This window comes from Protopterus annectens, chromosome 13.part0 (genome assembly GCF_019279795.1).
Source record: "Protopterus annectens isolate FY-2018-M chromosome 13.part0, PAN1.0, whole genome shotgun sequence".
Taxonomy (NCBI): domain Eukaryota; kingdom Metazoa; phylum Chordata; order Ceratodontiformes; family Protopteridae; genus Protopterus; species Protopterus annectens.
The window spans coordinates 1,002,012,581-1,002,026,905 of NC_056747.1; the positions used below are offsets into that span (position 1 = coordinate 1,002,012,581).

General features: G+C 38.1%; 1 protein-coding gene across 1 annotated transcript in view; it reads left to right on the top strand.

Moving 5' to 3' along the window:
- The window catches only part of LOC122788075 (keratin, type I cytoskeletal 15-like), a 121,351-nt gene that overhangs the window by 42,268 nt on the left and 64,758 nt on the right, over nucleotides 1-14,325 (top strand). The window contains exons 3-4 of the mRNA XM_044054999.1: nucleotides 8,847-9,003; nucleotides 12,807-12,968. Coding sequence (XP_043910934.1) covers nucleotides 8,847-9,003; nucleotides 12,807-12,968 — 319 coding nt within the window. The remainder of the gene's footprint in view (nucleotides 1-8,846; nucleotides 9,004-12,806; nucleotides 12,969-14,325) is intronic.

The window sequence follows — 14,325 nt, forward strand, 5'->3', positions numbered from 1 at the left end:
TATTTCTTCTTTTGGGGGTGAGGGAGGGGAGAAATTTGCACTAAACCTGTCAGCCAGAATGATGGCAATATCTGTGGGTTCAGTGTATTTTTTGTTGTTGTGAACTAACTCTGAGCATATCTGAGGGTTTCCGCCCAGGTTTCTAACATAGCTGATGAAGGCTTTGTGGTTATCTTTAGTGTCCTTAGCGATTTTTCTCTCAAAGTTGGCCTTGGATGTTTTTATGAGAGAACGTAGTTTTCTGTTAATGTTGATCAGAGATGTCTTCCCTTTATGGGATTTTGCTCTGACGTGCAGTAGCTACCTTCTTTTGTTATACAATTTGTTAATGGCTGAGGTCCACCAGACAGGATGCTTGCCTTTGGTGGAGAGGGACTTGAATTTATTTGGGATTGCATGATCCATGCATTCTTGGAGATGTCCATAGAAAGCATTTGTGAAGGTTTCGGCATTGTGGGATGTGGTATCCACTGGCCCAGTGGGCTTAAAGGATACCATCTCAGTCTTAAGAAGAGTGAAGTCTGCTTTTGAGAAGTTTTTCACTGTGGTCTTTTGTGCTGGGGGTGGAGGTGGGATATGTATATCCAGGGTGATTAGTTTGTGGTCAGATCTCACTAGTGAGGGATATACCTCTTGTGTGGAGCATTTTGTCCCCATGTTTATGATGATCAGGTCTAGTATATTATCTCCTCTAGTGGGTGAGGTGACTAGTTGTTCCAATGCATTTGAATTTATGAATTCCAGGAACCTTTGGGCTAGGGTGTTGGGGCTAGAATAATGTACCCAATCTATGTTTGGGTAGTTGAAGTCTCCCAGTATGATGGTATTTTGTGATACATTCATATCCTCCAATGTCTTCAGGAAGGCTGAGTGGGGTTCCTGAGATTGGGAGGGTGGTCTGTAACATGCTACCAGTTGTATAGCAGTTTTGCCTATGGTTAGTTGCACCTGTATGGTCTCTGATGCTTCATGTGTTGCTACTAACCTGGAGATGTGGGTGTCCTTGATGACCCTCTCCCTTTGTGGTTCGGCCCGGGTTTTGGGGCCGAAAAGCATGATACGAGGTATAGCCTGGTAGTGCTGGGGTGCTTTCAGGAGCCTTGAACCAGGTTTCAGTTACTGCACAGACGTCGATGTTCTCCATGCTGAGGAGTGCATCGAGTGCCTGCATCTTGAGATTTAGACTTCTGGCGTTGTGCAGCATTACCCTTAGTTTTTTCCATTTTTGTTTTCTAAGGAGGTGGGTTTGTCTTTTGAGCCTTGCCTAAAAAGGCACTATGGGGGTGGCAAGAGCCTTAGTCAATATCCGGAAGCCCAGTGGTGACAGGTGTAAGCCATCCCTTGCGAAGCAGCGTGGCTTGTCCAACATGTCATCCCAGGCAAACAGACATTGGATCCCCTAAGAATGACACAAGTACTTGAGCCAATTATTAAAGCTGATCATCTTGTCTTTGTATTGTGGCATCATTCTTGGTGAGGGCAGGATGCTGCTCAGGGTCAGGGTCATACCAGCCTGGGCTACGTAATCGGAGAGCTCCTCTATGTCTCTTTTCATGTAGTCCAGGGAGGTACGTCTCAGGTCATTCACGCCAGCATGGACAATGACGGAGTCATATTTGTACTTGCTTTGGAGTTACCTGAGTGCGTGTGTTATGTGGCGGATCCTAGCTCCCGATAGGCAGCTCACAGTCACCCTCTCCTTGTTCAGCCTGGTCAGCGGGACATCAGTGTGTCTGACTATAGAGTCACCTATTACTAGTGTATCAGGCATGGTGTTTGGCCTTAAGGGCTGTGATTGGTTGACACACTGATTTATTGAAGTATGTGTTGCATGTGTTTTGTTTTGAGGTGGTGGATTTTTGGATGTCTGCTTTGGGAGCCTCTGTTGTTTTGGTAAGTTTTTTATTAGAGCCTCCGAGTATGTCTTTGTGTTTTTATGTGTTTGGTTTGCAGTTGTGGTAGGTCTATGTGGGACTGGGTTTGTTGTGTGTGTGGTTACCATCTCCTCCTGTCTGGTCATGCCAGCCCTGAGTTGAGAGAGTTCAGCCTCCAGTTTGGCTATATAGTTGCATCTCTCACATGTATTTGTGTTTGTTGGGAGGAGGAGAGGGTTGTCTGTGTACATGAGACAATTGTAGCATTATCTCAAGATGCCCAGATTAACCAGCTGAACTGGAGAGGACGCCAGTAATCTACCACTCAACATGCTAGAACAGTATAAAGGAGTGCTGTGCCTTTAAGGGAAGTGGATATTCACAGGGGTGGTAGGTGGATGTAGTGCTTTACTTAGTACGAGAGTGCTTACTTAGTAGAGACGTTTTGAGAACAAGTGCTAGGCTTATAATATAGTGAGTAGTCTGATTATACTAAGAGTAGAGCTTCCTTAAGGGAAAATTTGAAGAGCAGACTTGGCAGAGCCAGAAGAAGTTTTACCTTGTTTAACCAGCACTGCGCTATGCGCAGAATCGTGCAAAGCCGCGCAAACGTGGATTTTAAACAGGGAACTACAAAAGAGCTAGAAATGGTCCAAAACAACCAATTACGACAGCTCTTGTGCTGAGGTCACTTCCTACAGGGACAGGTAGGCTGCTCAAGGCTCTCCACTCCCACTGGTGAACAAAGAAACTTCCTTCTATCCAAGTAAGGTAATGGACAACACAGGAACTACACCACAGCCCAGAATACAGCAATGCCTGTAAATTGGTCTAAACTAGTCAAGGAGAGACGAGAAAACAAGGATTATTTTTTTGTTTTTTTGTTTCTTTGATAGAAACACACTACCCTCCCCCCAACACACACACAGACACTTCAGTAAGGATCACATCCAGAATACTTTCTGCCACATTTCTACACCAGTTAGTTGAATCATTCAGGGTTCAAAACTTCATCCAACTGCAGATATCTCTCTCCCTTAGATTTTGGATTTTCCCAAAGCTGTTCCCGAAAGAGTAAGTTCCCACATGACTATATGGCTAAAATGCTGTTCTTTCCACCTTTTTCCTTTACTCTCTCCTCTGGTCTCTTACCTTCCTCTCTAGACATGCCTGAAGACTGATGGATGGTGTCAGCCCACTAGCATTTCTCCCTTTGTCTCCCTGAATTGTTAGGTGCATACCCTGCTTAGCCTACATTCTGATCCAATCTGCTCTCTTGTCCCCGTCATGAAGTCATGCTCCTCATTCTGTCTGTCACATAGAAGCATTTGCCTTCTTTTACAAGGAATGCTACTTAACCTCCACACTTATCTGACATTCCTAATCAGTGTCTACCAAGGTGCCCTCCATGTTCCAATCCTCTTCTCAGTGACCCATATTTCTATGACAGTAAAGTCTGCATCACTGCTTGCAGTTCCCATCTTCTTACTTAGAGTCATTGCAGTGCTTAGTACTAGGAGTCAGCCATGCTCAGAGTTATGTTTGTTTCCAGCTGCATTGTGTTCCATGCTCCTTGTTTCTTTCTTTCTACTACCTGAGTACCTACCCCTTCTTCTGCACCTATAACATTCTCTTCATCCTTTCATCTTAATTTAAACATGCACTCTTCATCTCAGCCCAACTCTGAGAACTGTCTGAGGCACACATGTAAATCTTTCTGCCATGCCTCACCCCATCATTCTACCTGTCCCTGGCCTGTCTCTCTAGTCCACTGCCACAGCCAGTTATTGTCCTTCCCAGTCCACTCCTTCTGTAGTGGACTGGCTGCTGGTACAGATAACACTTTTGAAAATGTTACCTTAAAGCCCTTATCCTAGTATCTGTCTGACTCCCAGTTTGCTAGTACATCTGCCTCCTTTTCTGACAATTCAACGAGTCACTGGTGACTACATGATAGACAACATGTAAAAATCTCCTAATTTTGATGGCCACTTTTATCATCTCTTGCCTTGTCATGCCAACTCTGAACCCCAATACCAACTTCATTATAATATGATCTCCACTGTTGCCCTTGCTCAGAATCTTAATAATATATGAGTTTTCAGGCAACAGAGCCCTCTTCTCTCATCTCGCTTTCTGTCTCACCCCTTTCACTTCCTGTCCTATACCTCTACTTTCCTAGCTGCAATCTCACTTTTGACTGCTTCTTTTTTTTATTACAAAAGATGAAAAATCAAGAAACAGGAAGATCACTTGTAAACAGTAAGACCAATAAAGTTCATAGGCAGTACAGCCAAAAGGCAAATACTGATAGTGTGTAGACAGCTGAGGTTATCTACAAACTAAGATCCAATACATTATATAACAAGCACAGTTATGGCATAACAAATTCAATAAACAATACGTATATTAATAATTATATTACAAATAGTTTAAGTCAGAAAAAAAAGGTTAGCTAAGAGGGAATTGCAGACAACATCAACAATAAGATGGACATTATTGCCCCAAGTTATACTGTGAAAATTTGGTGATTACATTACACCATCCATAGATCATGCTCAAGGAAGCTGGAGTATTGCTTTGAAAAAGCATGTAATCCCAGGGTAGAATGCTTTGATTGGGATTTCCATTCTGATATTACGTATAACCTGGTGTCTTGTGAAACCTGCCAAAGCCAGTATTTCAGAGAATGATTTAAAAGTAGCTCTTGGGGGTTTGAATAATGATCCATATATAACTGGTGAGTGGAAGTTCAATCTGTAACACTTTGCTCACAATTTTTTCAGTGTAATGCCATACACCCCTAAATACCTATATTTCCAAAACATATAAGCTACATAATTAACCCACGGTGGTGGTGCTGCGGTAGCATTGTCGCCTCACAGTAAGACGCTGTCCGGTTCGATTCTCAGCTAGAGCGTCTTCTGCGTGGAGACATGCATGAATGGGCGTAACTTCATTGAAGGTTGTGCATCAGGGCTGGTAACTCAGCACGTAAAAATCAACTACCAATCATTAGCAGACCGGAGTTCCGCTGTGGCGACCCCTAACCGGGAAAAGCCAAAAGACACAACATGAGCTACATAATTCTTTTCCTGAGTGTTTTATTACCTTAACCTTACTATCTGTGCTGGTTGCCTCTGTCCCTGTAATTCTCCTCTTTCTTTTCTTATCGCATCTGCATGCTTCCTACATGCCCTTTCTGCTTTTCTGTCCCTTTCATACTTATCTCATATATGGCTGAGTATCCTGCCCACTTTTCAGTCTTTTCCTCTTGGTGTCAGTTCCTGTATGACCAGCTCTTACCATACCTCTCAACTGTCCAGAATTTGCTAAAATGTCCAGATTTTTGCATCATATTTTTAGTTTCTTCTTCATAAATTTAGTAGTTTTCTACCAAATCATTGAGGATTGAACCAAATAGGCAATGACATACATTTACATTTCAGACTTCTGGTCATTCAGAAAATGCATGATAATGCAAAACCTCTTATTCTATCAACTTTCTAAGATTGCTAGGCTCACTCCACTTCGGCATCTAGTTCTCAGATGTCAAATCCAATGTCAAAGGTCTCCACCTAATCAAGTTCACAGATGATTGCAAACTGGGAGCGGTCTTTGAATCCCTCCCAAGATGAAAACACCCTTGTGTGGCTTAACATTCATTACCACGAAATGCATTATAGTATCTTTAGGGAAGTCAGCCACCCTGGGTAACTACATTATCAATAAAACACCCCTAAAAGCTGATTCACTAGTCAGGTATCTGGGAACTCATGTAGATAACAACCTAGGTTTAACCAACATGTGTCCAATGTGCTACAAAAACTATCTTGCTCAACTTATATGCAATGACATGCCATCTAGGTTCAGAGAGGTCATCATACCACTGCACTTGGCCCTCGTAAGACCCATCTTAGAGTATAATGCTTCCTTTGGTATGTACCTAACCAGACACATGAAGCAACTGGAATGTTCACAAATGTTCCTTAAAAATAATACAGAGGGCAAACACAATGTTCTATGCTGATCACCTCAAGGCCTTGTGTCTTTACTCAGTATCATACACATAGACTTTTGAGAGGTGATCTTTGCTTAGTATACACGACATCTCTGAACCGTGTTTTGAGGAACTTATTGCACATCCACAAAATAAACCGCATCAGGACTACTAAACTAAAAGACATAAATTTTGCTTATGACATAAATAGAACATGTTGGAGAGACAGATATGTTTCTCAGGGAATTCCCATGCTCTGGAACAGGTTCACCATCCATTTAAAGCAGAGTTCCTCCCTGTCCCTATTTAAATGCAATTTGGACCAATGAATGGGTAATTGGAAATTCACTCCTCGTCTGGTGCCTATGTCTTTAATAGATAGAGGCAGTCAGTAAATTGTCTCCTTATATATCAGATTTGGGGGCCACATTTGAATTCCATGGCTAGGCTTATAAGGACCCTAGTAGTCATTAGTCTAGTATACACCTATGAACCTATTAACTTATAAGAGCAATACTTAAAATATGTCCCTGATTTTGGGCCTTTGTCCCCCATGATTTTTGGCTTTGTCCAGAATTCCTGTGCTAAGATGTTGAAGAGATATGATTCTTGCTGTCTCTCCTCTTCTTCACTTTTTAGTGCAGAATGCTTCTGTCCATCTACCTTATCTTTTTTTCTCCAGTTTTCTTTTTCTTGTCTGTATTTCCCACTTTTGCCCTCCACTTGACACTGTGTCATGCTGCTTGCCTGCACTAACAAGCTCTGCACATATTCTTTTGTCATTTATCTTTGTACATTTCCCCTTTCCCACCCATCATAGTTCTAGCCTTCTGTTGCTCTTCCATAGACCAGCTCTAGACCTTCTCACTTTACCTGCCAATCCATTCTCATGTCTAGCTCTGATATTCTGCCCAAATGTCCCCTGATGTCCTGCAGACCTCAAATCTACAGCCATCAAAGTTAATTGAGCTAAACAGCTGCCCTCATGCCTAGCACATTACCCACCTCTCTACCACTCTTCTTGCTTAATCTGCCATGTTCTTTTCATGATATTATTTTTTTTGGATCTACTCAGTTTTTTCAAAAATGATGATGATGATGATAATAGAGATAATAATTGCACAAATATATATGCCACCTCCCAGTAAGATGCTGTCCGGTTCAGTTTTCAGCTAGAGCGTCTTCTGTGTGGAGACATGCATGAATGGGCGTACCTTCGTTGAAGGTTGTGCATCAGGGCTGGCAACTCGGCACGTAAAAATCAACTGCCAATCATTAGCGGACCGGAGTTCCGCTCTGGCGACCCCTAACCGGGAAAAGCCAAAAGACACAACAACAACAACAACCTAGGTGGCTTTTCTTAGTTTGTATACCTCATTGTGACCTTAGTAAACAAATTCCCAATATGTGACAAGTTAAGGACACAGAAACAATTACCACATAATTTATCTTACGCAGGGACAATGACAGAGTCAGCAGCAACAACATAATCTCGAAACAAGTTATTCAAATCTAATTCTATTCAAATACTAGACACAGACAGAAATGAAAACCTTTTTATGTCTCTCTCACCAGAAGTTTAAAAGTGAAGTAATAAAATTAAACTGATTTTATTGAACATAGAAGAAAAATATGAACAGCTCTCTATTTTCAAGTGAATAGTAGTTACTTAAAATAGCAGACTGCTTAAAAAGGCATAAATAATATAACATATTGTTCCAAATGCAAATAAGAAAATAAATCTACAAAACATATAAGTTTAAATCACTGTGCATTGATGTATTCAGCAAGACACCAGGATCACAAGTCAGTAATTTCAGCAGCTATAAATCAGCCAGATTTAATTCCCCAGGTTCCTAAACAATTTTAAGCAGTTGAAAAGCAAACAGAATCTGACAAGATCCTAATGAACATAATTAGCTTAACTGGAACACCCACAAAAAAAAAACAAAAAAAAAAAACATGCAAATGTTATCCGAGTTGAAGGAGGAGCACTAGTTGAAGCTATTTCATAGCTGATCGTTGTCTCCACTGCTCAGCAAGACTGCAGCCATAGAAGGACGGCCCTTTTATTATGTCTAGTACAAAGTGAGTTTCGTATGATTCCTCTGCATCACAGGTGGCACCCACCTGCTATTAAAATAGGCAGTGAATGCTTGAATAACTACATCTCATGATAAAGTATACCATGTTGCAAATGCATTCTACTCTGTCACTTAAAGACAGCTGCAAAAGGCTTGAAATATTTTTTCAGACCACCATTAAGTGACACAATTGTGCTCCAAGTTAGAAAAAGTCCAGCAGTGCAGTAGAATTTAACTTTGGTAATATATCTTTATACTTCTCTCTCCACTGTTATCTTCCAACTATTTGTTGGAACAGTTTGGTGCTACTATAATAAATGAAGTAAGAATACTAAGAAAACTGCTTGCATATACAGTTAGTGATCTGCTTACAGGACTCATTAGAAAAAGACTGTGATGGAATTTCAGGAATACATTTATCTTGTTAGAATACATTTAGTCTCAAGTTACTGCTCTTTCCTGAATGCTTTTTAGAAGTAAAATATGAGCAATGTAAAACAGGATGTCTCAGACATCAGGTTATTTTACATTTTTTTTCTGCTAGTTGTGCTTGGAAGTAAGAAATGCGGCTGAGAAAAGCATATATAAATAATATGCAGTAACGTGTAGAGAAGTGTAAACGTGTGTGTGTGTGCGTGTGTGTGTGTGTGTGTGTGTGTGTGTGTGTGTGTGTGTGTGTGTGTGTGTGTGTGTTTGGTAGCAGTATTAGTAATAATAGTAGCAATAATATATACATATAACAAGACAGTGAGAGAAAACACGGTTTGGATTAAAGGAAGAAATAAAGTGGCAGAGAAGTATTAAGAAAAGTATTTTCAACAGTCCTGTAAAATGTTTGTGCCCTGCCATAAAAAGTAGCATTTGATAATATGTTTTATTTACTCATAGATACGAATCTGAAAAGGTTCTGCGCACAGGAGTTGAAGCTGATCTTCTTGGACTTCGCAGAGTTTTAGATGAGATGACACTTAGCAGATCAGACCTGGAGATGGAGATTGAGGGTCTCAAGGAAGAGTTGGAATTTATGAAGAAGAGCCATGAAGAGGTTAGCAGAATAATCACCATAACCTAGAAAAAGTTTAACTACTAGGTGCACTTCTTAACTTCCTTGCTTAAGAATTTTCAACAAAGTCAAAAATAATGAGGGGACAAATGCCCAAAATCTAGAACAATTTTTTTAAAGACTACTGTAATTCATTTAAAAATTTAATAGAACAAGTTTTACATTGGCATGCATTTTCTGAAAAGTAACAAATATGAAACTCTAATGACTTATATTATTGACTGAATGTAATCATCAGTGTTTTACCAGAAAATCAGAAGTATTATGAGTGACAGAGCAAAAATGCAAGGCAAAATCAGTTATATTCTTCAAAATCACAGATAGATTAGACCTATGAGACTGTTTGGTATTGGAGCTCCTGCAAATGGAGTCTAACAACTCATTCCCATTCAATAGGCAAGCCAGGAATGGCTTTGCAATCCCAACTTTCTCTGGCTCATACCCCAACCCTCAGGCCACTAAGTTATTTGGGTAGTAGTTAGGGCCAAAGCCTCCATACTTGTGATTTAGTTCCTACCAAAAGCCTCTATGAGTCAATATACTTACTTAATTAGTGCTGTTATTATGATGATTGATGATGATGATGATTATCATCATCATCATTATTATTATTATTATTTAAAAAGTCCAAAACATACACTGTGAAGCAGTAGGAAGCACTTTCAGTCAGCCAAACATTTCAGTTCAAGTTGTTTTTATTCTTCCAACATACAAAAACACAGATTGAGCACTTTCATCCCCTAAACTGGGGACTTCATCAGAATCTAACTGCACTCCATAGTATAGCCTTTAAATGCTGTTAAAAATGAGGGATGTCATCACCCTTCACAATCCTTTAAAGGCACAACTACCTTAAGGCTCAAATGAAATGCACTACAAACACCTTTTTAACAAAAGAACACTAACAAACATCATTTATAAAAAAGCACTTTTCAAATTCCAAGACATTCATCAAATGTAAACTTAAAAATTGTTTGAAATAAAAAAACAACCACATGTTGTCCATTGACTTGCTTTAAAACACATATGTACTGTGACTGTGTAGTTGAACCCCCCACACAGACTAAGATATACAATACTTATGAGGCAGCTTTCCTCACTAATATTGGTTTTAAGGATACCATTTCATTAAGACCTGGTGCATGGTTCGCAGCTAGTTTTATTTCCCACTTAATTTCACTTTCCTCTATATAATTCCTGTAATCTCCCCCTCTAGGATTTGGTCTTACTCGCTCCACAATACCAAATAAAAACTGAACAAAATTTGCACATACAAATGAATGTTTATAAAGGGCATTGTTTATATTTCTTGTAGCGATCTGGTACTGGATCTTATACAAGAAATATAAACAATGTCCTATATAAACATTAATTTGTATGTGCAAATTTTGTTCAGTTTTTATTTGGTGTTGTGGAGCGAGTAAGACCAAATCCTAGAGGGGGAGATTACAGGAATTATATAGAGGAAAGGGAAATTAAGTGGCAAATGAAACTAGCTGTGACCCATGCACCAGGTCTTAATGAAATGGTATCCTTAAAACCAATATTAGGAAGGAAAGATACCTCATAAGTATTGTGTATCTTAGTCTGTGGGGGGGGGGGGTTCAACTACACAGTCACAGTACATATATGTTTTAAAGCAAGTCAATGGACAACATGTGGTTGATTTTTTATCTCAAACAATTTTTAAGTTTACATTTGATGAATGTCTTGGAATCTGAAAAGTGTTTTTTTATAAATGATGTTTGTTAGTGTTCTTGTGTTAAAAGGTGTTTATAGTGCATTTCATTTGAGCATTAAGGTAGTTGTGTCTTCAAAGGATTGTGAAGGGTGATAACATCACTCATTTGTAACAGTATTTAAAGGCCGTACTATGGAGTGCAGTTAGATTCTGATGAAGTCCCCAGTTTCAGGGGATGAAAGCATTCAATCTGTGTCTTTGTATGTTGGAAGAATAAAAACAGCTTAAACTGAAGAGTTTGGCTGACTGAAAGTGCTTCCTACTGCTTCACAGTGTATGTTTTGGACTTTTTTGGTTATATTTTACACTGTGGTTACTTTTGGTTTATTATTATTATTATAATTATTATTATTAATTATTCCCTTCAAACACTAATTTATAGCACAATAAATGACATGTAGGTAGGGAAGAATTTTAAATCATGACCAAGTACCTAAACTGCTAAACTATAATAAATATATGCATGTGTTTGTGAGTTTGTACACACACACACACATGCACAGACACGCATGCACATGCGCACCCACACACACACACACACACACACACACACACACACACACACACACATGCACACACATGCATGTGCACACACACAGACACACACACACACACACACACACACACACACACACACACACACACACACACACATACACACACACTATTATGCATGCACATGCACACAGACACACACACACATACACGCAGACACTTATACACACACACACACACACACACACACACACACACACACACACACACACACACACACACACACAGTTGTAGAAAGTATGATAGTATGCTATATCATTTGTTTCCCAGCTATATAAATAAAAATCAGAACATCAGGTCCTATGACAACCTTGAGACACATGACCACTAAATGAAAGGATTTAATATTTTAACTGTGAATTTAAATAGTTAAAAGCAAGTATCTGGAGTCCCATAATAAACTAAGGGAAATGTCAGAGGTGCTTTTCACTAAACTGATTTTTATAAATGTGATTAGACAGTCATTATGCATGGCTAGAAGCCAATTTGAATGCAGAAAAATTATTACCCATTCAATTTTGGTTATTCTCTAATGTAGATGTGGATAGGAATACATATTATTTAATTCACAGAACCATCATGAGAGATATTATTCTCCTTCTCACATGGCTTAAAACAATAAATTAAAAAGATCAATAAAATGAATAAATGTAACATTTTAAAATAATAAATAACAACATAATTAATGTGCTTTGTTTATATAGCCATTTAAGTTGGAAAAGCAGATGCATATGACCTGTGACTAATTCTGACTCCTTATTTTAAAGCTCAAAGTCAAACTTATTAACTAAGACATACATTTTAAGGGTTACTGTAGAAATTACATTATCACTGTTAATTATCTATAAATCGGCATGATATTAACAAAGTACTGTGTTATGACATACACCTTTGGCCAAACCATAATAGTTATGCTTTTTACTAAACTGACTTACCAAGTCTGATGTTTTTCCATCAGAACTGTAATGATAAGTGTTAATTTCCAAATATAAAACAGGCAATAAAATAGTCACTAAAACTACTGTTATCTCTAACTCACAAATCATGTAAGGCCAGTGTACAAAAATAAAATAATATTTGCTCAAAGATTAAAGTTAGTGAAACTTTGCACAAAGACTCTAAACACCATGCAGCTATAAACCCCAGCAGAGATTCTTATTTAACAATGATAAATATATTTAGGGAGAGTGCAGTGCACAATAATTCTGCATACCAATGTAGAATCAATAAAATGAATATCTTAACTTTAAGTACTTTTTAGGAAAAAGAGGAGTGATTTTTTTATAATATGTTCACATTGCACAGTTTGATCATGTAATTATCAAGATTTCAGTTATAGTTGTTTAAATGTATGAATGGTTACATATTTAAATGCATTGTGCCGGGATAGTATTTCAGTAAATGTGTTGTCTGGTCTTATTTGTCTGATCTGATACTCATTGTTGTGAGTTTGAAACAAACAAAATGTTTTATGTGTTTCTGTTTCCAGGACATGAGGACTGCCAGCAGTGGAATCTCTGGTCAGGTTAATGTTGAGCTTGACGCTGCCCCTGACACTAACCTCATGGATGAAATGGATGCATGCAGGAAAGAATACGAAGGAATGGTTGATCAAATCCGGCGGGATGCTGAGAAATGGTACAATGAAAAGGTAAAATGCTATTAAAATAAGTCTGTCACTTAATATTTTCAGAAGTTCATTACGGCTGGAAGACACAAAATATATTATTTTTATTTTAGTACCAAACTAGTTTATTTATGTGTTTCCATTTGCTAACTCAGAAACTGGAAGATCCAAGTGGACATTAAATAACCATTACACGAGGAAACAGACGTAACAGGTACAAAACCAACAAGCAACGTAATAGATAAATTTACAAACCCAAAAAATTTTAGCCTGTAAATTAGTATATTGTAACATTAAATATAATTACATAATAAACCAATGTGAACAGTGCAAGGATTGTATAATTTTATTCAGTAGCTGGACAAATAAAGAATTATTAAGATTCAGACAGATTAGTTCTTGTCTGTAAGTAGCAGATAGAATAATTAACACATTACTGGCATCTGATGACCATAATGAATTGGAAACAGAAAATCAGATTCTTGGCCATAAGTGGCAAATATTACTAAGTGGTTAACAATATATGGTTAATACTTGTTTAAGAAAAAGAGCTACTCTCATAAATAACTTAGACAGAGGCACAGTATACTAACCTCGAAAAAGGGCATAGCAAAATAAATTTAAAATGGGTGGCGAAAGCCAAACACATTCTGGCTAGGCTTATAAATGCCCTAGGGCAGATAGCCTAGTATGAACCTATGAACCTATGAACCTATGATATTAATCAAAACCTGTTTGAACATATGGAAGAACATGTGCAGTACACATAATTCACAAAAAGAAATGTGTGGTGCTGAATTACAGATACAACTTAGTGTGATATGCCTTGAACAGAGGTATACAGAGCACTTACAAACATTTACATATAGCTAAAATATTAGATAAACTTGTTTAGGATCAAACTATGTATGATCAAATGCTAGTTTATACTAATAAACACAACTCCCTCACAGATAGATGACATGGCTTCCATTCAAAATACAATACTGACACTTTAATTAACTTATTTTTTCAAATAGAACTTTTATTGTTTTTCAATACAGAAAACTTCACAAATAATTCTTAATAAGCCAGATAATAACTATCATGGCACAAGATCTTACACTTATTGTCTTAGATCTTAAAAGAGCCTTAGAGAGTAATAATGGTGACATTGTTCTCCAAAAACTGTCTTTCCTTGGTTTCTCATTTAGAGTTGCATAGTGACTCACTAATTATTTACAGAAGAGAGTCGATTATCTGAACTAATTGGGACCTAGGGTAGTTCAGATAATCAAACTATTCAGATAATCAAACATATAATCAAACGGGATAAAAAACTTCTAAAATCTTGTTTTTTTCTGCACTCAGGAATACACTTTCAACCATTCAGTGATTCCAG